Genomic DNA, 27,063 nt, shown 5'->3' on the forward strand with positions numbered 1-27,063 from the left:
ACCAAGGAAAGATACCCAATTATCACATTCTGCACTTTTTCCCTTCTGCATCACTAACTAGACAGTGGCAGAGAAGAAGAAAAGCAGAGCCTGAGAGGAAAAGCAACAGTACAAGTGTCTAATATTGGTCTCCAGGCCCAAATGGAAACTGAAACACGGTCATTACGACGAGCATAGTTGTTTGCTCTCTGCATGTCTTGTCTCAGCTGGAGTACTTTCTCTTTCATCTCTGCAATGCCCATATAGTTAAGAGTAATTCAGCTCCCCCTGCAGAGCCTGAAAACTCTTGGCCTAGAAAACAAAGGTAGAGATAAGGAAGATACGACACGGAGACTTCACTTCTGCAACATAAGCCCACAGAGCTACCACCCCTCCAGCATCTCACATGCCAGCTGCAATGGCTGTGGTGTTGTGTAGGGCTTCAGAGGTCCTACGCTTGCTGAGCACAGGGATACCTTGTATTTCAGGTACTCTGTTTATGGTCTTGGAACAGAAATACAGACCGGCATGGCAGAAGATCTTCACATACTCTTTGCACTACCCATAAGCTGGCAGTAAGTCAGTCCAAGCAATACTGGCCTGCTCTTAGACTCTGCTTTCCACAACGTTCCTCAAAGCCCTAAAAAGCAACTTTGCAACAGCACAACTCCTTCTACCCCCCCTGCCTCTGCCATTGCCTTGGGCCTGCCACTTCACATTATGCAGGAAGACTGCCTATATATTGGGCTCACTCAGGGGGCTGTTTAAATCTACTGTTAGGTCTTCTGCAGCACCACAGCAGCATGTAAATGAGAAGCATGATCAAGGGACCAAATGTAAGTGCAGGCTTATAAAAATCTGTATGGAGTAAGACAGATATAGAATGAACTGGTGCCTTCATCTGTCCATTGAGTTTATCTAGGAAATGCTAGCATGCCCCAAATGCTGGATGCCAGTAGTAGATACACTACTCACCTCAAATCTAGAGAGTTCCTGCTACAGGGAAAATTTATACCAACAATTTCTGAAATGCCTCCAACTGCACCCCAGCTCTCTTCCCTGCTTGTGATGATATAGCTCAAAAGTACAGTGTTTCTTCCAGATAATGATGGTATTTTACTTTTTTCTCTAGAATGGGATTTATCATTTATCACTACAAAGGGATGTCAGCAACATTTACATTTGCCTAGGACCTTTACTGGTCTACAAACAATAATTTCAGAATCAAAGCTAGTGTGTAAGGACAGGAGACCTCATCTTGCACTTCCAGCTGTATGATGGGAGTGCATCCAGGATCCTCAGGATTTCTGTGGAGAACCCCAAGAGCTCAATGTTTCCAGAAAATTCCTGTACACAAATACCCGAGGAAAAATAAGCAACGACTATTGGTACAAAACTAGGACTCAGTTTGCCTTAAGATGGAGTATCTGGCTAAGACACACACACTTTTTTTTTTTTTTTAAAAGAGAACAAAATGCAATTCACCATCCTATCTCATTATCATCCTAATACCCTCAAAGATCCAGTGACCTTCACTAGGAAGGCATTGCAAGTACTTTCAAATAAGGTATCAAGCCAGCTTCTTCCTTCTCCATCTGTTTCTGCTTTCACAAAGCCCTCTCTCAGAGATCCTTGGGTTCTGCTCCACGTTTGAGTACAGCTCATGCAGGCATTGCTGAGTGTAGGACAAAGACTGCTCCTCAAAGTCCTCTAAGGAAATCAGCTTGCAAAATGATATACTCAGGGGATACTCAGTATATCATTGTCAAACTCATCCAAGATTTCCATTCTGTACCTGATCAAAGATGACAGGGCAGGCTGTATGCTCTCCTCCGGTGGGTGGAGGCAACAGAGCTATTTTCTGGTCATGAACCAGGTCCTTCCTCCTGCCGTCAGCAAAGAGCAACATCAGCAGGCCCTACCAGAGGAGCTCACCAAAACCCTCCCCGAGAGCCTCTGCCAGTAAAACTGCCTCTGTAGTGTGATAGCACCAAGTCTGGGTGGAAGCTTTGGTGCAGGACCTCGTCAGGACTGGGAAACTGGGGCAGATACTGTCCCTCAGAGGGGCTCCCTGCCCTCCCCTGGCTTCCAGGCCAATGTTACCTCTTCCCCTACAGCTCCAGACCAGGAACAGCACAAGGCAGGAGAAGGCCTCCCCACGGTAAGCACATAGGGGTCTCTCGGAGCAGTGAACAGCCACACAAATGGCTCAAGTCCCTCACGCAGCCACACCCAAAAAGATACGCACCCACAAGAGGGGTAGCTACACTGTAGCCAACGTTCGGGCAGCCCGAGGAGCAGTACCTCCCCTCCACACTCACCGGGAGGGTGAGGGAGGGCAGCAGGGCCGGAAGGGCCACCGTGGGGCAACCCCGCAGGGACCGATCTGCCCTGCAGCCTCCTTCCCGCCGCGGGCACCTGAGGGGAGAGGGCGGGACCGCGCCCCAGGGCAGGGAGGGGCGGGGCTGCCCCGCGGGACGCACCTGCTCGCGGCCTCCGGGCCCCCGCCCCCGCCACTTCCAAAGGCCAATCAAAGAACGCGGTGGCGGGGGGCGCCGCACGCGCCGCAATGGACCGTTGGCGGAGGGGGCGGGGCCTCTCCTCCCCTCCCGCCCCGGTGCCCCCTCGCCGGTCGCGCGCCATTCCCCTCAGCGCGGCGCGGGAAGAGGCGGGAGGCGCAGGGTCGTTGCAAAGCGTTTATTAGTGACGGGCCGCCGCGGGCCAGGTGCCGTCCTGAGGGGCAGGAGGAGGACTAGCTGCAGTATTTGCTGGTGTCCATCCTGTCGTGCGCGGGATTGTAGGGCGCCTTGGCGAGGCACATGGCAAGGGTGCGGTCGCAGTTGCAGATGAACATCTCGCAGTCGTTGTTCTTGCCTGGAGGAGAGAGCAGGAGCGGTCAGACCATTCACCAGGCATGGCGGTGACTCAGGCAGGTGTTTCTGCTGCCAGGGCATAGCCGTTTCACTGCTGCCATCGTTTTGGGGGTGTACATGCTTCTCCCCGTTAACCCTCTGGCCCCAAAGCTGTGTGCTCAAGCCCAGCAATCTCCTTGCTCCTTTCCTTCCTTCCCTGCAGTTCTGTTTGCCAGCCTGTCTGCTGTTTATCTCCATTCCAGAGCCCTATAAAAGCTCCACCATTACATTAGAGCCGTGTAACACTTCCCAGTTGGCATGCTGATCTCTTAAATACTGCCATTAAAGGGACTCCCAGAAAAGCACCACAGGGACTCAATCCCCTGAAGAAGCGAGAGGCTTCCCTACGTACTGCAATACCATATATCTTCCATCAACTTTAAATTGTGTGCTGTATGGAGAATATTCACTCTGGTACCCGTGTGAGGTACCCTGTTTCTAACAAACAGCCCCCCTGGCAGGGACTTGCACGGCGCCTTCCCGCCACAGAAGCATTGAGTGTAATGCAGCCCCAGTCCTTCAGAAGAGAGACTGGAGTAACATTTGAAGCGGAGTGACATAGAAGTGGACATACTGCTGCACGTAATCTGCCCACTGGAGCAGCTGAATGTGTACGACTTTGTGTAGGGGTTGTCCAGGATGGATTTGCATGACTCTAGTTTCTTTGCCTCTGAGTAGCAGTTATCATGTGCTTGACAGCACCTGGAAAACAGGGAGGAAAAGGTCAGAAAATACCAGAAATGCAAATTCAGCTCACCTGTAAGACACTCAAATGTGCTAGTATTGCTTTGACAAGGCACTCAACAAAAAAAAAATATACACAGTGATAAGAGAGCAGACATGAAGGACCTCAAAGGGGCACAGTTCTGCCAGCTAATGGTCCAAGAGGTGTCTGGTACACGTGTACTTACTGGAGCATCTTCACAGAGTTGTTCACTGGGCACAGGGAAAGCAAAAGACAGCATTTACCCTACACTCCCCGTCAGTGCCCAGTAGCTGAAGAGCTATAGCTGACACAATTCACTGCATCTTGGCTATTAGTCTTGTGTCATCTCTAAACTGCCCAAACCACTTCGCATTTTGCAGCTCAGCCCTGCACGTGTTGATGGTCATGCACTGGGCAGTGTGCTCAGAGCTGTGTCCGGGCTGCTGGCACAGCACTGCTGCAAAAAAAAAATGCTGGAACAAGTGCAGTTTAGCTGCCATAGAAGAGAAAACAGAGTTGTTGGGATTATATTTTATCTTAGTAATAAGGCATCAAGGTGTGCGACCACACAACTTTTTTTCCTTGAATTGGTCTTTGAGAGAGACCTTCATTCACAGCAGCCAGAGAGTTTTGTGAACGTTCATAGGCAGGGCCAGCAGAGATGAAGCTGGTGTGCAGAACAGTGAAAGCACAGGCAAGGAAAGAGGTTTGTAAAAGCAGTCTCTTATAAACCTGTCAAGCTCATCCACTGGTGTCCCCCTGCCTCCCAAGCCGCAGTAGCAGCCATAGTCGCCAAATTCCAGCAGAGGATGGCTGTCTGGAAGGGTGCATTTGATCATGCCGCGAAGCTCCCACACAGCCCGGGGTGAGACAGCAGCGCTGGCTGCGCCCACTGAGAAGAGATACAAAGGTTGGAGTTAGGCATGGTGTTACCAGTCCAGAGGGTGCTGCGCGGGTGAGTGCCACCTACTTACAAGACAGCAGGAAAAGCAGGGCCAGGGACTTCATTCTTGGAGAACTTCACAGAGTGACTGGTGCTGAAGAAAAGGCATCTCTTTATATGACAAGCTCACCTTGACATGGTTATAAAATAAACAAGCCAGTATCTATGTTACTAAATGCAGACTTCTTCCATCGGAGGCTGTGGGCTGCAGGTTGTAACATGACCAGTTGAAGGCCAGTGGAGTAAATCTCTGAAAGCCAGGAGGGCAAATATTTGCTCTCTAGATTTTTGCTATTAAATTCTTTTAATGCTACTATTAGAAGCCAGCCTGAAAGATCTGGACATTTTTAAGGGCTCTCTACTAAAAAGTACAGCAGTGTGGTAGTTACGTTGGAAATCGCTGGCACACTAATATCCATCCTACTATCCATCCTACAACTCTGTTTTCTCTTCTATGGCAGCTAAACTGCACTTGTTCCAGCATTTTTTTTTTTGCAGCAGTGCTGTACCAGCAGCCCGGACGCAGCTCTGAGCACACTGCCCAGTGCATGACCATCAACCTACCATACCTTTTATGGTATCCCACTTACCATTAATCCTGTATCTCTCCATGGATTCTCCTGGCCTAATTCAGAGAATAAGGTACAGGTCATCCACTCACCCCAAATGACTATTTGGCATGAGCTGAACTGAAAAAAATTCAAGCTGTTTTTTACTTTGAAACCATAGAGGAGAAGGAGGCACTACTAGGGAAGAAACAGGAGCCAAGCAACCTGGAAAGCCTCTGTATCTGGCTTAAACAAGGAATAGTGTTTGGTTTTACATGACCTTAAGGAAGTTACATTGGAAATCAAAGAATCAATCATAGAATGGGTTGGGTTGGGTTGGGTTGGAAGGGACCTTAAAGATCATCTAGTTCCAGCCCCCCTGCCAAGGGCTTGGAAGTTTCAACATACACAGTAGACTTCAGTAGCTCAGAGACAGCAGGTTCTCTTTCTCCAGCACCAAAGTAGAACCCAGTTAGGCCCTTTGGTTCTCTATGCCAAGGCATGAGGCAAGTTGGGAACCTTGAAATAAGATCAAAAAAATGGGTAAGAAAAAGCTTCCTGGAGTCAGCCAGGGGTAAGTCCAAAATACTGCACTCGTATTCAGACCTCAGAGGCTCTAACACTGTCAGGGCTACAGGTTTGGCATTTTTACACACTCAAGATATAGATCCTAGACTGCTCACCTGATAGTGAGAGTCTGCATTTATTTCTAAAGCACCAAGCAAGCCTTCAGTTTTTAAGAGCAGAGAATGAGGCAAAGCCCACCTTTCCACAACAGCCTAATATACCAGAGTACTTATTCAGGAAGCTTAGGGTTCAGCAACCTTCAGTAGGTTCAAATGCATGTTTCTATAAGGGACGACGAGGATGTCTTCCCCCTCACAGTGGCTGAAACTATGCCAGGGTGCCCATAGTATCCATAGAATGTTGACATATCCATAGGACATCTAGTTAAAGGTAGACATGCTGATGAACAACCACCGACTTCTTTGATCTCTCACAGGCTCTCTGATGCTCTGGGATTCCCCGTGCACAGGTTAGCTAAAGCCAAACAGATGCCGAGTTACAGATTCAAGACTCTTGTGTCCTAAGAGTGAGAAAGCGAGAACATTGAACGAACATTAAAGGCTGTCGTAAAGGAGTCCATACCACAGTTAGTTCAGAAACGAGGATTTAATCTTTTGCCACAGATCAATGTGCTGACTTTCCCTTCAATATCCATTTAAATGTTTTTCTCCTTTGCTACTTTGGCCACCTTTACTCTTTATTATTTCTCTGTTCTCTTACCTGTGAATCTTGAGACTGTGGTTCCTTTTTCCTCACTTCTCAATGTCTGATTTATGATTGATGTTGCCAAGAAAACTTCCAATAAACAGGCTTTAAGTCACAAATCAAAAATACTGTCATATCTCAGATTTCATACATTTTAAGTCAACAAGAGGATCACCAAGTGTGGGAAAGTGTGCATGTGAGCATGACAAGAATGCCTCATGAGAAAAATCCCAGCAGGGTAAGGATTTTTCCACCAATGCTATTTTTGGTTTCCCCCAACCTGTGCTGCATACCAAAGCTCCTGGTCCTCAACATGCTTGTGAGGACATCCCAACTTAACAACTGTTACCTGAACTTACAGGCTTGACCTTAGATTATTTTTCAGACTTCTCTGTAATTAAGAGCTGCTGTACAGGGCTCCCCACCCTATTTTACACTGTTACAATTTACCTTCTCTTGTAGTGTTCTCCCTTAAGGACTTTTCTTCCCTTGCAATATCTACATTTTACTTTCTTAGTCCACCATCGTCACTGAATCCAGAGCATCTGAGCCGAACTTCTAAGCACCACGCTATCTCCTCCTTTCTTGAACCTACAAATATCTATACAAAACCTCTGTAATGTAGAGAAGAGACATGATCTCTATTAAAACCAGATCTGCCTCACATTATAAACTGGGCCACTGCCAAAGTCTGGGAGCAGAACACAAAAGTCAGAGCCCTGCCTGGGGCTTTTATCCTAATGGCAGGATGCGACTCCTGCCAGGTCCAAGCTCACCCGAGATCTCCATTTGAAAATCTCCCATTCCCAAATAATGACAGAGAAGGACAGTTTTCAAATAATTTATTAGGAATTTAAAACTGAAATCTGGAAAAAGGGTTACAGGTGTGGAGAGAACAAACATTGGAGTGTAATAACTTACTGGCTTAAAAACACAGCTTTATTTCTTTTAAAAAAAATGCCCACCCTGAAACCGGAGCCCCAGCCTCCAGGCAGTGGCAGCACTGGCCAGAGAGTGAATCACAGCCCAGCAGCAGCACAGCTGGCCTTGGATGTCTGGAGGGGGCACGGAAGCAGTTCAGCGCATATACCAAGAGGGAGGAAAGCGCTGTCCGCAGACCCAAATTTGAAGTCTATAGAATAAAAATAAACCCAATAAAATGCAGCTCTTCTTTAATTAGGAAATATTTAAAAAAACAGACATACAGACTCTTGTCTCAGTAACAAAAATTATTGCTTTGTGTTTTCAGTACTAATCTGTTAAGTACCCTCTTACCTAAACAGAACTCTCCAAACGCATCGCCCAGGTCAGGACAAGCTCCGGCAGACGGGAGGGATGGAAGAGAAGAAGGGCCCTGTGGGCACTGTGGCCCTCCCAGTCCTTTTCTAAACGCCCCTCTCCCTTACAGGGGCTCAGTTTGGGGAAAGAGAGGGAATGATTTTTAAAACTTAAGATGAAGCTGTTATTTCCCTGGGAAAAGAGTTTGGCTGCATCTTAATCAAAGGCTTAATCACCCCCCTTAACAAGGTCTTTGGTTCACTGAAATCCAGACCCAAACCTGCCCCGTGTACTCCTGCTGGAGGCTTCCCCTGGCAGAGTGCTTGTTAGCAGGGGCCTGGACCACGCCAGGGGAAGCCCCGGCAGGTTCTGGAGAAGGGACCAGATCACCCCCGCACAGGACAATGGACAAATTCCCACAGTCTTCAGAACACAGAGTAAAGCAAATGGGAAGCTGCAATTCTATAATTCATATAATCCCTGAGAAGCCCTTAACCCGCCCCCAAATCACCACCCTAATGCTTTTCTCCCCCGTTAATGACTCCCCAACCCAGCGCCCTGCCCTTCAGAGAATGACCACCCAAATCTCCCCCTGGCCCTGGCTGACACCCCTTCCGATACCCTCACCTCCGGAGGAGGATCCCCTTTCCCAGGAAATCTTGACACAAGCGATAGTGTTTGGAGAGTGAATTCCTTTCAAAGTAACCAAGACAAGCAATGGCGGTAAAGCCCTTTACCTAAAGCCAAACCAGAGGCTGGCACTACGGAGCCCAGTGATGGAGTCTGTACATCGAGCGATTGGAAGCAGCTTTAACCCGCTCAGCAAAACAGCCGATGGCCGGTACGTTTCACCCCCGCCCCCACCCCCCCCTTTCATCTCATCAGAGGTCTTAAAATCTTACAGTAAAAGGTATACAAAAAAAGAACGGAGTCCTGTCAGGATTCTGCTGGAGAGTATTGCTCACACTGCGGCACCAAGTCCAGGACCTGGAGCTGCTCCTTGGAGCCAGGCTGCAGGCAGCAGCCAGGTTCAGCTCGCGATATTTACATATTATACAAGAGGAAAAAGAAAACCCCACATAAAACTAAACCTAGGAAAAAAAAAAATCTTTCAGCTGTAAGGATAGTGTTTTTCACTTAGCAAAATATACATTTGTTTTGTTCCATAGCGATGTCCAACGTTTTCGGATCCTTGGAGTTTCACACTTTTCAAAGCCTCACATTTACAAAACAGAAACAATTAAAAACAGTTTCTTTAAAAAAAATAGAAATACATCAGTTCCTCTCAGCCTTTGCTCTCTCTGTGTCTCTTTCTTCCCTTCAGAACTGCATTCTTGTTACATACCGTGCTTTAAAAACACTGACGACAACAACAACAGAGTTGAAAATATTCAAAACAGTTTCAAAGCCAAATAAAAATACTCCTCAATAAAAACTACCTAACACAATCACAAAGCCAATTCATAAAATATGTCTACTAGCTCGGGAAAGAGCAAACAACAAAAAGAAGGGGTAGCCCCAAAAAAAGATAAAAAAATAAAATAAAAAAATAAAACTAACAGCTAATAAAATAAATAAAAGAAGAATCGGTGGGCTGGGGGCAGGGAGGGGGGAAGCGTAAACCGTCGGTGGTTAGTAAGAAAGCGAGATGATCTCCTCGGGTTCAGTCCAGTGTGGTCTGGTCAAAGGGAGAGATCAGGGCAGGGCGGCAGGAGCCTGGCAGCCAGCCGGCAGTGTGCAGTTTGATTCAAGAAAAAGGTAACCTTGGCTCATCCCCCGAGGCTCACCAGATCCTCCAGCCGCTGTCCTCGGTCAGGTCACTGGGGAATCTGCAGGACACAGCAGAGGAGGGAAGGGACAGGATCTAGAAGAACCAACAGCTTCTCTTGGGGTTTTCTTCATGTGATCTGACAGAAATACTCAATACCCAAACTTGCCCCAGCAGAGACTTGCTCTGCATCTTGCTGGCACAGTGATGGGCATGGCAGAGATGCTTCCATCTTTAACGGCAACATGCAGGCCTGGGAAACAAGGCCCCACATGCCGTGCAGCCTGCTTGCCCGGACCTGTGGCACTCCTGGTCCCAGGAGGCCTGTGACGTAGCGGGGTCCCGCTGTTTCTCCAGCACTCAGCTCAGTGCAGCCCTGCCAGGCTGCCATGGGCTCCTGTCTGGACACCCTTCCTGCAAGTTTTTGAAAAGCTGGTGTTTTTTTTTAAATTTTAATTTTAAGCCAGCTAACTTTAGCCACGTTTGCAAAGCAAACAGAGACCATACACTGTCCGAGGCCCATCCAAGGACCAGAAACAGAACCGATCAGACTCAGATTTTCCTTCTGCCCTTCTCCCAGGCAGGAGAGGAGAGGAGAAACCTCGCTCCCCAGAGACAGTGGTCTCAGCAGCAGTGAGAACAACCAGATGAATGGAGGAGGCTTCCCCAGCCACACAGGTGAGCCAAGCTGGTCTCCCAGGATCACCACTGGGTCGTGATTCTGGCCAGCCCTGCAGACCTTTTCTCTTTCTGTCAGCGCTCTCATTTCCTTCCCCTTTACACCCAGACACTAAGTGATCTCTCCACAGCACTCCCAGCCTGGGGAGCATAAGGTAGAAATGCAACCTGCCAAGCCTCTGGTGCAGAAGAGAGCCCCAGGCTGGCCGCAGGACTTCTCCATCAGGCTGGGTCAGGCTGGTGAGCCTCACAGCGGCATCCATGGCTCCTGCCGAGAGCCCAAGCACAGGGGCCAGCTCAGAGCTTCACTCCTCTCATTACCTGCTCCTGTTCAAAGCTCTCTTACCTCCTGCCTCCTTGGTCCCCAGCTTCAGTGATACCCATTGGTAAAAGCTGTTGCAATCAAGGGACCCTGCAAAGAAAGAGTTAAAACCCCACTCTTAATCAAACAAAAGAAAAGTGAAGAATTACTACCACAACAGATTCAGTCACGGCCCAGATGCTGGGAAGGCTGGTTTCAGTTGGAGGTGCCAGGTCTAAAGAGCACATCACCCTGCAGAACAATGCGTCAGGGCCAAGAGGGGCTCTTGGAAAGTCTGGGCCAGATCAGGGAAAGGTCTGGAGATCAGGACCTTGCGTGGTGGCCCCGGAGAGGCAGCAGAGCCCAGGGATACAGGCTCCAAGTGAACTGCTGCATCCTGCACCATCCGTCTGTGGTCTGGGGCTCAGCAGTGGCATGGCAGATGCTGCGGCGGGTGGTATTTCTTAACCAGAAAGCAGGCTGTGGGCTGAGAGGGGGCTGCCCACCACTGCTCACCTCCATCACCCCATGGAGATGCAGCCCCTTCCCCCGGTCGTGCCACTCTCCATCTTCCGCCCCCTGTGCAGAGCCCGACAGGGAACACTCACCCCTAGGCTGTGGCCGAAGCCGGTGCTCGGGGCTGGACTGGCAGCGCTGATGTAACTGCTGACCCCTGAGTCCTGGTTGGCGGCTCCATAAAGCTCTGCCATCGGCCCAGGGCTGGTGGTGCCCAGAAATCCACCGGTGCGACTGGGGGTGGAACCTACGGGAGGCAGCAAAACTACATAGTGAAGATCCCAAAAATGCAACCCCGTCCCACCCCCCTCCCACAGCCCATCGCAAACCTCCGTGACAGGACACCGCGCTGGGGAGGAAAGTGGCAGTTACCTGTCCCTCGCACCACGGCTGCCGCAGCTGCTGCTGCCGCCATTGGTCCATACGCAGTGAGGGGGATTGCTGGAAAAGAAGGAACAGGCATCTCAGGGGCACTGTGGCTACACGGGAAACTCCTCAACATGAGCCTTAATTTCCCAGTGCAAAATACCAGGCCTACACAGACGTATCGGCTTAGTGCATCACACAGGACATCCGAGGATGACAACAGGGGAGTGCACAGCCCTGCGTTTATCGGTATCCTTTTGCACAGCGAATGTCCAGGGGAACTCACTAGCCATGCTCTGCTAAGCCCACACCCTGGAGCAGCTGAGGGCATGACATGGAAGAGCTGAACCAAAAGTGGGCAAATTCAAATGTATCCTGTCACTACTTAGCTTGCAAGATGTGGTTAATCTGAAGCTACACATTCAGATTTTGGCTGTAAACATGGAAAAACGCAGGAGCTGGCAGCTCAGCATCCTGAGGCTCAGTCCCTCCTCTCTATCCCATGGTACTATTCTTGAATAACAGTTTAATAGCCTCTTTCTCCCTATTTCTCTACTCTTCTCAAGATGCACCATCCTCCCCACTCTGAGTTTTGCTCCTGAACCGCTCAGCCCCTTGCCATTCACTGTAGGAGAGCAGGAAACATATATCTAGGGAGCAGGAACTAGAAATGGCTTAATTAAAACAGTAAGTCTTAATTTATATGTAGCAGTTCTAATTCCCCACTCTACTGCCACAGGCATCCAGCCCTCGGGGCAGGAGGCATCTAGCCAGTATGCTTCTCTTTGCCCTTAAAATGACTGGGTCAGCATTTCATGCTTGAATGTGAAATTCACTGTGATTCTGTTTAGAGCACCATAAAAAGAGGTCAGAACAAATCAATCGCGTTAAGGCTGAAACCCAGACTAGCTTATAAGGGAATATTTAGTAGCAGGCACCAGCCTGTTTCAAGCAAACGTCATATGAGGCTTATATCTGGGTTAGCCGCTCATTACAGGCCCTGGGCCAACGTGAGCATGTTGCTGCTTCGCATCACCCCCAAAGATGCTGTTCCGGGGAGGAAAGGCTGCTGGCAGCCACCCTCCTGCCCCATCATTGCTTCAAGTCCCTCACACACAGCTGAATGAATGCAGTTTTACTGAGAAAGGAGGCCAGGCCTTCTCAAAAAGACTCCAGCTCTTTTTCCAGGAAAAACCCTTCTTGCCTTTGCAGTCTATCTACTGAGACACCAGGTTTATGTTGTGATGACAAAGCACCTGCACGTTAGCTCCCTGCATGCTGGAGCAATCATCCCTGCTTGTGCCATCCCCTCATCTCAGTTCCACTTGCCAAGCCCATAAAGCGCAGCCCATTTACACGCACGCATCCACTTGAAGGCACAAGGGCCCTCGAGCACTGCACAGCTCGCTGGGCCTTTGTAGGAACGAAGGGGGCCCTGCCCTTCGTGGGACCAACTCCAGCCTATACATGGGAATCACAGCTCTCGGCCTAGCCAAGAGGCTGCACAGTGACTGTTTAACAGTAGGTAAGCGTAACGAGAAGGGAAGAATGCCACGATCCCCAGCTGGTACTTCAGCGAGACACTCAGGACTGTAAGCTAACGTGGCACCCAGCCAGGACAGCAGCATTAATAACTTCTTGTTGTACAGAGCCCTGGTGCACCCCAGCCGCTGGTGACAGCCAGGCCCCGGGCAATTCAACTCCACTAGGAAGAGGCACAGCACAGCTGGGGGTGGACCTTGGAGGGAAACGCACTTTTGTCAAGTCACCAACATTCCCTCTACAAATTTTACGAGTTTTGCTGAAAAAGACACATGTAAATACACACTGGACCCACATCTCCTTTGCTAGGCAACCAAAAGGCTCAGAGGTGGTGGTCAGGTGCTTCTGCAGTTGCATACATGGTGTCAGGGAAGGGTTTTATTAAGAGGGAGCTAGGATTTAGTCTCCCCCTACCTCCCTTGGGGCAATTGGTTCATTGGTGGCTGCCAACCTCAGCATCCTCAGGAACAGAGGCTCCCTGAGGATCAACACGGTTCTGTGGCACAGAAACCCCCTTTCAAGCCTGTTTGTACTGATAATTCCAGGAGAGCTTCTCAGGAAGCTTTTCCACACCCTCATTACAAAGAGATTCAAACCCTGAAACAGGTGGGGGCAAGGAAGCACTGGAGAGGAGGAACACCATGGAAATGAGATGGCACACGGGGAGCAGGGTGCTACACAAAGCTGCTGTTCTATGACAAAAACCATGGACAGGACAGAGCTGGGGAAAACATGGCCATGGAAGGGAAAGTCAACAGAAGGAGCATCACCTAGAGAGAACACACTGCACACAACCCAGGGGCTGAGGATCCAGAGGATATTTGCACTGTGAGGACACTGAGCCAGGACTAGTGCCTGGAGAATGGTCCTCTGCCCCTGTTTCATTCCACAGTTCCCTACGAGCATTGCAGGACTTTACTGTGGAGTCCCACCACACTTGCATCTGTCTGGGAAGCCCATGTGGGAGTAGCTGGGGAGCTGCACCACCTGGAGCAGGGAGAGCATTCCTGCAGCCCCTCCTGCACAGGGAAATGGGATTAGAGCAACCAGGAGTGCCCCCACACCCTCTCCCTCCTCCCAGCACTCCAAATCTCGTCCTTGCAGCAGCTCAGGTTAAGGTCATTTGTAGACCTTTGAGAAGTCACCCAGCTCTCTGCAGTTTTCCATATCTGGTTTACACCCAGCCTGGGGTGAGGAGCTGAAAACGAGGCAAGCAGCAGGAAAGTCCATCTAAGGATTACATGCCTTCATTTGGTATGACCTGCATTGCCCTTCTTCAGAGGCAATACACATGGCTCTGATTGCATCTCCATCTTTCCAGCCGCAGCTTTGGATGGAGCTCATACAGATAGAAGAGGAAATAAGGAAGATTTCCAGTCTAACTGCACCAGGCTGTGGAGAAGTGACACCACTGGAACAGCCCAAAGCCCCCTTCTCCCCTTCCAGCTTGTGAGTTTAGGAAATGAGCAGGACTGACCTGTGAGCTCAGGGAGGACGGGGGCACTCGGGAGAGGGGTCCGCTCTACACGGAACTCTAAAAACGAAATGCAAGACAGCTTAGGAACTCGTCAAACGCCCCGAGGGAGACCCCGCAGAGAGACAATAGCCAGGGTCCACTGGGGGAGCAGCCTGCAGCCAGAGTGCGACCAGGCCAGTGCCTTCTTTAACTAATTTATAACTGGTGCTGAAAGTTGCTGGACTCCTGCCCTGGAGACAGAAAGGATCCATTTATCCTTAGAATAAATCTGGCCAAGGCAGGGCAAGTGCAAGCTTCATGATGCAGCCTCAGGTCTGCCTTGGAGCACTGCTCTGCGACCCATCCAATCTGACCTCTTGGCTGCCACGCCAGTGGGTGCTCAGTACGTGCCACACTCATCTGGGCATGGGTTTACAATGAGGCACTTGAAGCCACTACAAGTGAGACCCATAAACTGGATTCACGGAGAGCTGCCAGACAGCTAGGAGGCCACAGCAACTTTCAGCCACAGTCAACTTGGGCTCGCCTTGGGCGAAGAGGAAATTTCCCATTCCCAGCCCCTAACATCAAGAATTCATATATAAACCATCACACTGAGGGATGGAGTAAGGAAGGGATGCTCGGAGTTGCCACTTCTCTACAAAATAGCAAGACAGTCTTTTCCCTGCGTGTGCTCTGCCTCGTTCCCTTGCCTTGCAGAGAACGGGAGGGAGAAGAGGCCTCAGAAAGCTCTGAGCAGCTGCGGCACAGCAGGTTCCAGCCATTGATCGCAGAGTCCATGTTCTCAGCACATGGCGGGGCTGGGAGCTTGAAACCACCCAGTCTGCAGGGGATCTGCAGCCCACCGCCTCAGCAGATGTTTTCGGGAGGCTGTGAGTGGTCCAGGCACTGTTCAGAACACAACTGTAGCATTGCAGGCGCCTGTGTTTTGGGTGCCTAGGAGTTCCCTGGCCCACAGAAAGCCACATTTTAAAATTCTGTGCTACTTTCAGAGTGGTGGCAACTCTGGTAAAGAGAGACAGACATACACAAAGGCAGCAAGACAGGCAGAGCTGCAGGGGCCCTTCTGTGTCACAGCAGCAGCCCTACAGAGGATGCTAACATAAAGGGCATCAGAGCAGCCTTGGGCTTTTCCTGCCACTGGAGTGTGAGGATAATCCTAATGAAGGACAGGCTGTTCCCACCTATTCCAGGGCTTCTCCCCTCCCCCTTCCACATCCGTCTCCAATTTAAAGAAAGACCAAACAGGGGAAAGGGTGAAAGGGGCAGAGCCTGGGTCACAGATCATGCCAGGGACTCCTGTCACCTGAAGACAGACCAAAAAAGCAAGCAGGGAGCACCACTCACCAGGGAACTGGTAAGTGTAGCCAGGTGCAATGCCAGTGTAACTTCGACTCGCGTAGGTGGCAGCTTGGAAACCTGGATAACCTGGGGGAAGAGAAAAGGGCTCTGTTAATGCAAGCTCACAGGGTCCATATCCTCAGTGCCTGGCTGCTCACGAGCAGCGTGACCATTAGTGTTAGAAAGCACGAATAGGGCTAATAGCAGAAACCCCAGGGAACTGCTGGGCAGAGTCTGCACACATGCAAGTCTGTAGAAGAGTTTTAGCAGGCCCGTTTAATTTTTTTCCTCGCTCCAAACATGTGAGGACATGGAGATTTCCTTCTCAGAAACTCACAGCTCTGCAGACTAAGGCTTTCTGATGCATCAGCTGGATTTACAAATAGGAGGAGATCAGGGAGGTGGGGGCATTTGAACGGCTGAATAGCTCTGAGTCACTTTTGCACTAGAAGTGCTGGTGAATGCAGGCAGAGCGCTTCTTCCTGGCGCCGGGTGGGAGGACAATTCCTGCTGTTCCCAGAGAAGCTGATCGCCTATACAGAACAAGCCTGTGAGAGACCACAGGGCACTGACTGAGAGATCAATATTTGATTTGAGATCTCCCAAGACATGAGCACGTGGATTTCCCGATGACTCGGCTTGAGCTTTGCTGCTTTAAATTCAGATGGCTTAGAAAAGGCAAAACCCAAAACCACAGGCTGGAGATTTATTTTCCTCCAATAAGTCAAGTGAAAACATTGGGGAAAAAATGCCCTTTTTGGGGTTTTGTTCAGTGACTAACTGCTACTCGGCAGGCTTAGCAAGGAGAGCCAGGCTGAGTACACCCTGCCCAGCAACACCAGCAATGATCCTGAGCAAACAGTGTGCTCTTGGTTCAGCTCAAGCCTGGCTAGAACGAATAGAGGGAGGGAGAGAAGCCAGGAACAGTACCCATGCTGGAAGGCTCATGCTTTACTCTCAGATCCAGGCACGAGGGTTTATAGTCCTGGAAGTGGGGGCTACAACAGACTTTTTTTTTTTAAATCTTTTATCTGAACACATTTGCCTTAGAATCATTGATAGGCATGAAACCTAGCCTGCTTGTCATCAATTTCTCCTTACAAGACAGTCCCACAATAAGTGTATGGTTTTCCTTGCAATTTCAGATACTTGCTGTCCCTGAGAGGGAGGGAACAAAGTGACATTTTTATAGTCTTTAAATGGCAGCAAGGACATTTATATGGACCACTGTTTCAGGTGGAAGCTCGGGGGCTCTTTAATCAACAAATTCATTAGAAAGCCTGTAGAAGTGTGGGAGGAAGACGCCTGGGCACAGATTACTCCGCACTCTGTTCAGCTATGTAGTTACATCCTATTCCACAAGAGCCATTAAAGAATTACAGTCTATATGCTATGGCACTGCGGGACCGTTAACAGAGTTGCAGAGGGCCAGAGCTGCCCAGCACATGGCTGTGTCTTGCCAGCTCCGGCTGTCGCAGGGCAGCAGTGACAAGTTTGCAGTTTTTCCAGGTGCCACCAGAGGGCAAGTTGCGATCGCAAACAGGTCCCAGCACACCCCCCCCCAGCGTCCCCGGCCTTGCACCAGGGAGAGCTGCCCTTGGCCGCCCTACCCGCTCTCCGAATAAAACCTCTAAGCTGCTGCCTAGCACGACCGGGAGCTGGGGAGGAGATCTGTCCTTGGGCTTACCCAGCATGCCGATCCCGAGCATGAAGGCATCCATCCCATAAGGCATGACTCGGGACCGCCCTCGTGCCGAGCCCGTTGGGGACATCACCTCCTTCGGCTGAGCTTTTTTACACTCCACCTGCCACAAGAAAGTAATGATCAGGCTCAGCTGCCACCGGCACAGAGCGCTGCCACAGAGCACAGGCAGCAGCCGGGCTGCAGGCCAGGCAGGGCTGCCCGCCGCAGTGGCACTCCCCAGCCCTGGCCACCGCCAGCAGCCCGTCCCGCTGTCCTTCCCTAGTGTCCCTGCCTCTGACCTGCACTCTGCCAGCCTTCCCTCTCGCTCTGCAGCCACCACAGGCAATGGGGAGCTCAAACACTGCTTTTCTCCTCCTGATGCTGCCCTTGATGCTCTGCCTGGCCCTGCACCAGGGCCTCAAAGCCTAATTTTCCTCATTTCTGAATAAAGGTAAAACCTGTCCCCTTCCCAGGCCACCAAGAGGTTTCACGGAACTTTGAAACCTCCAAGTACTGCACAATTCCTCATTACAGTTAGTCCTTCTCCTTGAAAGCTCAGTATTGTGTTGGTTCACCTCCACACTGCAAGTTTCTTTCTCAGACTGGCTGCTGTGATTTTGGGGAAAAGACTCAATCCAATTCCCCACTGCAGAGAAAGTGTGTCAGGGCCCAAATGCTTCACACCCTGCCCCTGTGCCATTGCCCTGTTCTCCATCCCATATCTCTGTCCCTTCTCCCCCAGGTTCTGCCCCAGACACTCACCATTTTGTTGTTGATCTCATGGAAGTGGATTTCACACACTTTTTCCACAATGTCTTCACTTTCAAATGTGACAAACCCAAAACCTGAAGAAAAGGCAAAACTCCTTGATCAGGTCAGAGCTCTGCGCAGTTTGCACCCATTACCCACAGCCTTTTATTGGCAGGAGAAGGAGCCACAGGCTGCTAGGATGGTATAATCAGCCCTTTCTAAAACGGCTGTCACTCATCTTCCCTCTCCAGCAAATTCTGCTTTTATGCACAAGAAGAACAGTAGCATCCCCTTACAGATTCCCCTTTGCTCCTCATCCTGTACTTCCCACCCTCTCCGATCCCAACTGCTCTCAAAACGAAGTGCATTTTTTTTAAACTTTGCTATTTGCAAGGCAAACCACATGGCTGATAATGCTGGGGAGGATCCCAGCAGACAGACGCTCACACAAAGAAAATCAGTGGAGAAATGAACAGCTGCTTGCCAGGACATCACCATCCTTGCTAAATGCACCCCACCAGCAATAACACCCTGCACGTTTCCTCTTCAGTCACCAGTCATAAAGCCTTGTATAAGCAGGCAAATATCAGCCATGCAGTTGTACAGAGCAAGACAGATATACACACAAGCAAAGCGATTTGCAAAGTTTCACCAAAGTAAGGTTAGTACCTGGGGTAAAACAGGACAGGATGTTCCTGGCCCCCGGCCCACGCTCACACCTCCTTTCTCTCGCCAACCCCTTTGCTGACAGTTTTGGCAAAGACCAGCTCGGGTGGGCAGACTAAACTCCTCTCAGCTGACTGCAGCCATTTCCGGAAAACTGAGGCAGGTGGGAGGATGTCTTTAAGCCTTCCTTACAAGCAAGCTGGGATTAAGCAGAGCTTTCCGCTTTGCAGAACTGGCCAATTCCATGGTGCTTTAAAATAACTTTTAAAAACAGACAGGGATCTGCTGCCCAGAACCCCAGTTTTTCTCCATACTGCCAGAAAAGTCTCTCTCCATAAACTCTTCTGTCTGTGCCCAGGTAGTTTCACACCATTCACTTCAACACCCACAAGCGGAGGGGCAAAGCCTTGATGGCAAGACCAGTCCTGAGCCCCATCAGACACCACCACCCCCCCCCCCCCCGCAGGCCTGGTGCGCCCTGTACAGAGCCACACGCTGCCGACACAGCAGCTAGCAGCTCTCCCTGCTCCTTCCGAAACACCCGACAACTCTTTAATTGGACTAGTGACTGGGAGGCACCCATGGAGGAACAGGGGTTAACACTTCTTCCCTTTTAAGATTAAGCTGGAACAACATCCTAGGCCAGGCAATCAGAGTAGATTTAATGGCTTTGGAAAAAAGCAAAAACCTGAAGGGCACACAGTGTAGTGACAGCAGAAGGGAGCGTTCCCTTGCTGATCTGGGGGCAGAGGTGCTTGGAAGTGCTTCAAACAACACACAGACGTGAGTGGCCCAGCACAGGGCTGTTACTGGCCCTGATTTGGAAGACACCAAAGCTAAGTTCGCAAGTTAAGTTGTTGCCCATAAATCTCTGAAGCTGGTGCAATGCTTGCTAGTGTCGAGCCCTGCCACACTCCAGGGCAATCGGTCTGAAGATTCACTGGGAGAGCGGGAGGCAGGGACACCCATGGGTGGGCTGGGTCTGGACAGCGCAAATATTACAGCCTTGCTCCCACCCTGTAACCAGATTCCACCAGCAAGACTCGGGTAAGAAAAGGTGACCTGGGAGCACAAGCGGGCTCCGAGCCGAGGAAGGGGTGAGAGGCAGGCACTCCTCAGACTCTCGTGTCAGCTTTCCCGGAGCTCAGATTACTCGGGACAAGGTAAGACACACACTGCGGGCTGGAGCCATGGAGGTAAGCGGGCAGGGGAAGGGGCCGCCTCCTCTCACATATCTGCAACTCGGCGAGTTTACAGCACAGGAAACGCACTGGACAAAAGCTCTCTGTGCTGCAAGGGACGCTGGTAAAGGATGCAGATGCAAAAGGATGGGGCGACTGGAGTCAAGATAAAGAGCAGCTGCGACCCGCATGCCCTGCTGCTGGGATACTAACCCCTCCCTAGGCAAGGCAGGAGGCAAACCCTCCGCAGTTCCCTCTCCTACGGCCAGTAGACCGCTCTCACCTCGGTGTCGGTTGGTTGTCTTGTCAAACATCAGCATCGCATCGTCCACCTGCAAAGAGAAGAGCTCTGGATCAGATCATTGCCGTTGCCACGCGCATCCTCCGCCACGTTTGCGCGGAGCTTCCCGGGCCTCCCCGAAGCAGAAGGCATCAAGATGAGACCTCCCATCCCCAAGAAGGAAACAGGGTGTACGCAGACATCAGCTACCACACCAGGCACGTCCCCACGCCACAACCAGCGTGGTCCCCCCACCAGCCCGGGGCAGGTGCTGCCGGGCTGAGCCCCCTCGGCCCGGCCCCCGGCAGCAAGCGACCCGATTGTTTGCCTGCGGCTCCAGCCGGGGGGCAAGGAGCAGGGAAGGCATTGTTCCCAAATCCCGGCCTCAAAGGAGAGGAGAATTAAAGGGGGAGAGAGAAGCAAAGCTGGAGAGGGGAGAGGAATAAGGGGCCTCCCAGCGACAGGGGAAGCGGAGGCCTCAGACAACAGAGCCTGCCTGGGAAAGCTGGGAAGCGCCCCCGCCCCCACCCCAGAGGAGCCTTTCCTCTAAGTGAGGTTTCCCACTGCTGGAGGCTGTAATTAGAGCAAATTTACTGCAAGGCCTGAGCAGGGCTGCCTTCCCGGGGGGAGGGGCGGCCGGATCCCATCCCCCAGCCGGCCTGGGGCTGCTCCCCTCCCCGGCGAGCACATCACCGCCTGGTGCCACTTTCCCCCCCATCCTCCCGGGGTGTTGCCTTGCAGAGACGCAGCTGCACCGCTCCGCAGGTCAGGCCGAGCAGGGTTAAAAGAGACACTTCAATCCCCTCCGTGTAAGCCCCAGTGTAAACCTGTCCCACTGACCCATCCCTCCTCTCTAATACCACTGCCTTAATCCGATTATGAAACTGGACATGCAAGCGCTCAGGGGAGGCAGCGGCACTCTCCGGCCAGCAACTGCCCCGGCCCTCGCCCTCCTCCTCTGCCACCGTGCGAGACAGCCGCTCCCCGAGCAGCGAGCCCCGTGTGCCCCTGACTCTGTGGAAGGATTGCTCCCTTGCCTTGTCCCAGGGAAGCATGTGCATGGCTGCCTTCTCCGGAACAGCCTGCCGGTGAGGGCAGAGCGCTGCCCACACCCCAGCGCAGGCAGCTACTGGCTTCAGCCGTGGAGAGCCCACAGCCCCACTCAGGGAAGGGAGAGGGCTCCTAGCCTCAGCCCCCCCCTGGACAAAATGGGAGACCCAACTCCACCTCAGTGCCATGAGGACGGAAGGAGCCCTTGCTAACGTTTCCAGTGCCACCACGAGCAGACAGAGATCATCTTGGATGCCCTTGGGCTTGTCCAACACATCTACCCTGCAAGAGCCAGGTGACAACAGACAACCTGGCTCCCGCTCATCCCACGCTCTTTCCATCCCAGCTCTGCCTCCCTCTGCCAAGTCAACAAACACCTGAGAAACATGCCAGGCGTCCAGCCGGAGCCACGGGGGACGTAAGACTTCACACAGACCCAAAGTAAATCCTCAGCAGCTTCCCAAGACAGCCTGCTCATCACACTGCCATTCCCCACCGCTGCCTGCTCCTGCCTCTGCACCATTTCCCTTCGCGGTGCCAGCACAAATGTGATGTGCTGGGGGGAAACCTGGCATGGCTTAAAAATATTTCAATAATTTTTACTGTCTGTGTTTGTTCATTTTTTAAGCTAGATCCGTTCCTCCATCCAGTTCTCAGAAAGGCTGAGCACATAGCTGTCCTCCTCCTCAGTAAACGCTGGCATAAAGCTGTGTCAATGGCACTCTGCAGCGGTGCCGCTCCTGAAGACTTCAACTCAGGTAGCTGGAGCCCACAAACCCATCATGATGAGAGATGGGCACGAGAAAGAAAAACCTAGAGGGGATGAGCACAGCCCAGCTGCTGACTTACTCTGTCCGACCAGCCCCAGCAACAAGCTCTTCTTTGCAGAGCCTGGACAGCGGTAGCAGCTGCAAGTGGCAGAGCCCAGCACACGTCCACACACAAAACCACCTCACAGCAATGGCCCGGGCAACATCCCAGGCGCTCCCGCAGCACTCGAGCACTTGGAGCTGGGAGACGTGCAACCACTTCATCCCAAACCACATTCCATACGCCGAGAGAAGAGCTGCAGCCTTCCTCCATTGGAGCCTTTTTCCAAGTTTCTGCCTGGGCTTTGAAATCAGATGTCTACCCACCACCCCAAAACATCTTGTGAAAACGTATTTACAATAGCATGTGCTCTATTTGAAAGCTGTTTCCTGCCATGAGCTAAATCTTAGATAGACAGATGTATATGTATGCGTATATACACATAATATGTGAAATAGTCTCACCGCACTCAACCCTAGGGCCCCAACTCTATGTATAGCTACAACTGGTGGGTTTTATTGCCAACAAAACCTATACATGAGCATCTTCTCATCTCCTTCCAAGGCAACAGGTGAGATGAGTTGGGTGGTCTCAGCATGCAGCCAGTGAGGCAAGATGAAGCAGGGCCCTGCAACCCAGGGGGTTGCAGAGGTAGTGCTGGAGCTTACAGAGGCCAGCGGGACAAGCTACAGACCAGAGCACACTGCAGAGCCAGGAGAAAGGCCTCACCTGCGCCCACAGGGAGCGGCCATTTCCAGCACCCTTCCCAGGAGGTCCAGCCTCACGCCAGATCCCTCCGAGCTCTTGCCATCACCTCTCCTGGTCTGGAGCTAGGCGAGGGGATGGGGACCAGCTGCCTCAGCTCGCAGGGATCCCCGAGGCCTAGCGCTACCCGGGCAGACCCTTGCACAAAGCGCCGACCGCTGAGGGGATGGAGATACCATGGCCTGCTCCCACCAAAGGCCAGACCCCGGCAGCCCCAGACCCCAGACAGGGGGCAAGCCGGGCCTGCATCGACCCCACAGCCACAACCAGACATGAGTGGCAGCCCCCGGTGGGCGGCTATTGTGCCGGCGAACCGACACCCCCCCCCCCCCCCCTCCGCCTCCGCCGCCGCGTCGGGCCCTTCCCGGCTGGGCCGCGCCGGGCCCCAACAAAGGCGGCCGCCGGCGGGGCCGTCGCCACGGCAACGCGGCCGCCAATAGCAGCTGCCGCCCGGATTAGCGCCGCGCACAAAGCCGCCCCGCTGCGCCGGCCCCGCGCCCGCCCCGCCAGCGGCGGCGCCCTCACACACATCGCGGCCTGTGACGGCCTCCGGCCCCCGGCGGGTGCCCTCCCGCAGGCCATCACAGGCGAACGACCGTCACACACAAGGGGTTCACACCGCAAGCAGAAAGGTTTCACAGCGAGCCCCCTCCTGCACCGACTCTGTCCTCCTCCCGGCCCTGCTTCTGGTGAGAAAGAGGCGCCATCTTGCCTCTTCCCCCAAGAGGGAGGCAGCGGGCCTGGGCTGAGGCGGGTTGTGAGGGACTGAGGGGACACGGAGCCAGGGGCGTGGTGTTGCGAAGGATGGGGGGACAGGGATACTTGGGAACAGGGGCAGGAAGGGGGTTTGGGCCCTCCAGCAGGACAGGAGTGGAGGTGCCTTCTCCAGCCAGTCCCCAACGGTTGGCAGAGACAAAACAGGTCAGCTACGCGCGAACTGGATGTAGGAGAAATGTGTGGAAAATAGCACTTAAGAGTTTCAGAAACACCCTAAGTTCATTTTTAATAGGGTGTGGAAATAATCTATGATCATAACTGTAGTTTAACAAAGGCTTTTTTGCTGGGTGAATTGTCTTTCTCCCCCTTCTCCCCCCCCTTAAATAAATATTTGTTTCAATTCTTTAAACATAGTCAAAGAAGCAGATCACTTTACTAGAAAACTGTTTAGCTTAGTGGTCAAGGCTCTCTCTCAGGGAACAATTTAACTTGCTGGTCCAGGCTTCAGTTATCCAACATTTGAGGTTAGAAGTTCAAGGTTTGTTAATTTTGAGGAATGATGTCTCTCCTTGTGTTTAGCCACGAGGGTCAAAAATGTCAAGAAAAAAGAGGGGGTCCTAAGAGCAGTGACTCTTGCTCTCTAGGTGTATCCTTCCCAAGGAACCCTACCACAGGAGACAACTTATTTGGCAGGTACTTGGCAGTTTGGGGGTAGGTACCACGCCCCTGAGCCTTAAACCCAAGCTGTCCAACATCACCTCTGTTCTGTCTCCAATGGCCCTCTCTAGCTTTGGAAAACCAAATGTGAGTGGAAGAAAGATAAAGGCTTTGGCTCAGCGGACGTAACACGTTCAGAAAGTGAAAAAAGGTTTGTCCCTGGGGAAGAAGCTCTTCTAATCCTCCATGGATTTGCCACTGCTAAGACCTCCTGCAGGAGGGCAGCAAGCAGCACCTTCCTGAGAGGAGAAGACAGGCCCTTCTCAAACCAGCACCTGGTTTTGATGAGAGCAGTGTGGTGGTGACAGGGAGAGGACAGTGACAGTTACAGGCTTCAGAGAGAGACTCTCCACCAAAGCAGCCCTCAGCCTAGCCAAAATAGTCGGGTGCACAGATATGAGGCATTTCATACCAAACCAGAACGCAGTATGATCCACCTGGCCTTGGCCAAAAGGCCTGATTTTTCTCAATGGCTTAGTCCCACTCTAATATCTTTCAATCTTCCTGAGACAGTCATACGTGCCTGCAAAGGAAGAAGCCAATGACAGCCTCATGCAGATTAAAAAACTAATAAAACTTCCAACACAAGTTTGCTGAGAAGTGTTGGGTGCACTTCCACATGGGCAGATCTTGAAGACAGTTGTAAATATTCAAGCAAAGGCTTTGCAGAAACAGGCATCTTCCACCTGAACAGCAACTAAAGATGGCTTGGCTGGTCCTAGAAGGAACCATGGCAACATAGTTGTAGAAAAATCAGGCAGAAGAATAATAGCTGCCGAGTCGGCTTCAACACAGGGAAGGTAAACCAAAACGATCCAGAAATGACTTGGCCATCCTGTCAAGAGAGGGCATCAGCAACCCTGCGAGGTTCTCCCAGCTGCTCACATAGGACAGGCCGATTCTGGGGAGGAGGACGCAACTGGCCCAGAGCCCGGCTCCAGGGAGCAGGCGAGCTGTGCCTGCACGGCTCCCAGAGGACCCTTCTTACCCTGGTCTGCAGTGCCGTTCTCAAAACTCTGGGAATGACACTCAGGGAAGGGACAGAGCCTGCTCCGTGCCACAGGTGAGCAGGACAGCATGTCCAGGTGTTCCTGCCTGCTCTTGCACTGCACCGCGGGCACCTGGCAAATATCAAATGAACCACTGAAGACCTGAATGACCATTACTGCTACAGCATTTTTGGCTATCTGCCTACCAGATGCGGAGCATAGAGAACCCTTTGTTCCAGAGGCATTGTTACCACAAGCCAAACTGCCTACTGCCACAAGAGAGGTGATCAGATTCCCCTTCTCCTCCCCTCCCCATCTGTTCATTGCAACCGTGTTACGTGTGAGAATTTGCATAAATTGCCCTCTGATCTGTGGAAGAAAATCCAAAATCCAGTTTGGAAATCCACAGCAGGTTGACAAGTAGCTTTGATCCCTGAAATTTCCAGAGAGCAGCAGATTAAGGATTAATTAATTAACATTCTCCCAATCCAAAGTGAGGGAAATCATGCCCACTAAGCACAGGAACAAGTCTTCCTTTAAAGAAATTCCCCATCCGTATCGAAAGGTTCTCCAATTAGTCAGCAGGGAAAACTCATTTCATATAGCCAAGTCGACCACACCATTTTTCTGGCAGGTGTACATGAATATGCATTTGTGACAGACACGCAAGCCCTCATCAAATCCAGCACCTCAGATACAGCGGTTTTCTCTTGGTCAGGACAGGACTAGAGTCGTCGTCCGAGTGAGATGTCAGAACCTGAGGCAAACGGTCCAGAATTTGGACAGAGTATTAGATGGCAGCCTAAAGGTCAGAATTGTCCTTGGACCTCAGCAGATCTTTTTTCTTGTTTGCTTCCAGGATATTTTTAGAGAGCAGATCTCTCTCTGTGAGGCAGATCGTGCCCAGAGAGGCTGAGCTTTTGTGACCGACTCATCCACATACGCAGATCACCTGCAGGCTCAGGGAGAGATGCAGACTGTTTTTAAGCACTTTTCAAGCACGCTTGGAGACACAACTGATTAGTGAGTCATGCAAAGACGTCATTGTGAGCATATTTCTTGCACTTCTGCTTCATGAAATGCAAAAGCACACAAGAAAACCATGAGTTCAAACACCTAAACTGGGTCCAGACCACCATTTCTTCTAGTAGCTCTGCATTTCTAGTTTCTGAAAGGACCAACTTCTCTCCTAATGACAAACAAAAGACTGGCTGCACCAAGTTAGAGCAGAGGTTCACCTTGCACAACACCCCCCAAGATACCAACCAACAACAGACAACTTTAGAAGAACATAAAGATAAGGCAAGGATATTACAGTAGACCCCAGAATACTCCATCATCTTCCAGCCATTTGTGATTCAAGGATTTCCTGAACTCAAAGTCTGTGTATTTAAAAGACCTTCCGTGAATTTGTCCAATCATTCTGGAGCCTATGCAAATTTTAGCAACAACATCCTGGGGCAAAGATTTCACAGCTTAGATAAGCTCCATGACAAAAAGACCTTATTTGTTCTCAGCCTCCTATCTTGCAATTTATTTGACTTTCTTTACCGCAAAACCTCATCAGACCAACCCTTGAAAAAGAAAGAGAATCTGAGTTTTTTCAGTTATGATTTGAAACAAATAACCTTGCTTACAAAATCAGAGACCCAATGGTGCAAAGAAATTACTCTGATGGACAACCCATTTTTCCCCAAAAAAATAATACAGAACAACATGTTCCCACAGGTTGAAGTAGAAAAGGAGGAAGCTGGGACGCGAGCTCCTCTGAGGCATCCTCATACGTGTTAAACTAGACGGAGGACTAGCTATGCCTGAGGTGGTAGG

At 51.2% G+C, this 27,063-nt stretch overlaps 3 protein-coding genes across 5 annotated transcripts in view; 1 reads left to right on the top strand and 2 right to left on the bottom strand.

The window, feature by feature from the left end:
* Nucleotides 1-27,063, top strand: part of PRKAB1 (protein kinase AMP-activated non-catalytic subunit beta 1) — a 423,514-nt gene that overhangs the window by 305,149 nt on the left and 91,302 nt on the right. The window lies entirely within an intron of this gene.
* Nucleotides 2,732-4,715, bottom strand: PLA2G1B (phospholipase A2 group IB). Its single transcript, XM_075516392.1, has 4 exons — nt 4,572-4,715; nt 4,330-4,489; nt 3,466-3,593; nt 2,732-2,853 (listed from the first exon to the last, which is right to left on the bottom strand). Exons 1-4 carry the CDS (start codon nt 4,603-4,605, stop codon nt 2,732-2,734), a joined length of 444 nt encoding a protein of 147 aa, XP_075372507.1. The 5' UTR covers nt 4,606-4,715.
* Nucleotides 7,218-27,063, bottom strand: part of MSI1 (musashi RNA binding protein 1) — a 31,433-nt gene continuing 11,587 nt past the window's right edge. For 2 of the 3 annotated variants that reach the window (XM_075516233.1, XM_075516235.1), the window contains 9 exons: nt 20,192-20,240; nt 18,074-18,156; nt 17,315-17,432; nt 15,634-15,714; nt 14,287-14,343; nt 11,274-11,342; nt 10,994-11,148; nt 10,431-10,496; nt 7,218-9,467 (listed from right to left, as the gene is read on the bottom strand). In XM_075516233.1, coding sequence (XP_075372348.1) covers nt 10,455-10,496; nt 10,994-11,148; nt 11,274-11,342; nt 14,287-14,343; nt 15,634-15,714; nt 17,315-17,432; nt 18,074-18,156; nt 20,192-20,240 — 654 coding nt within the window. In that variant the 3' untranslated portion in view covers nt 7,218-9,467; nt 10,431-10,454. Of the gene's footprint in view, nt 9,546-10,430; nt 10,497-10,993; nt 11,149-11,273; nt 11,343-14,286; nt 14,344-15,633; nt 15,715-17,314; nt 17,433-18,073; nt 18,157-20,191; nt 20,241-27,063 lie in introns of all 3 variants that reach the window. The other variant, XM_075516234.1, reaches the window with a different exon arrangement.

This window comes from Mycteria americana, chromosome 13 (genome assembly GCF_035582795.1).
Source record: "Mycteria americana isolate JAX WOST 10 ecotype Jacksonville Zoo and Gardens chromosome 13, USCA_MyAme_1.0, whole genome shotgun sequence".
NCBI classification, from domain to species: Eukaryota; Metazoa; Chordata; class Aves; order Ciconiiformes; family Ciconiidae; genus Mycteria; species Mycteria americana.

Coding starts and splice junctions, on each gene's coding strand:
- PLA2G1B (XM_075516392.1), bottom strand. CDS start 4,605: ATGAAGTCCCTGGCCCTGCTTTTCCTGCTGTCTT. Junction 3,594..4,329: donor CCAGTGGATGAGCTTGACAG/GTTTATAAGAGA, acceptor CCTGTTTTCCAG/GTGCTGTCAAGCACATGATA. Junction 2,854..3,465: donor TGGGCAGATTACGTGCAGCA/GTATGTCCACTT, acceptor TCTCTCCTCCAG/GCAAGAACAACGACTGCGAG.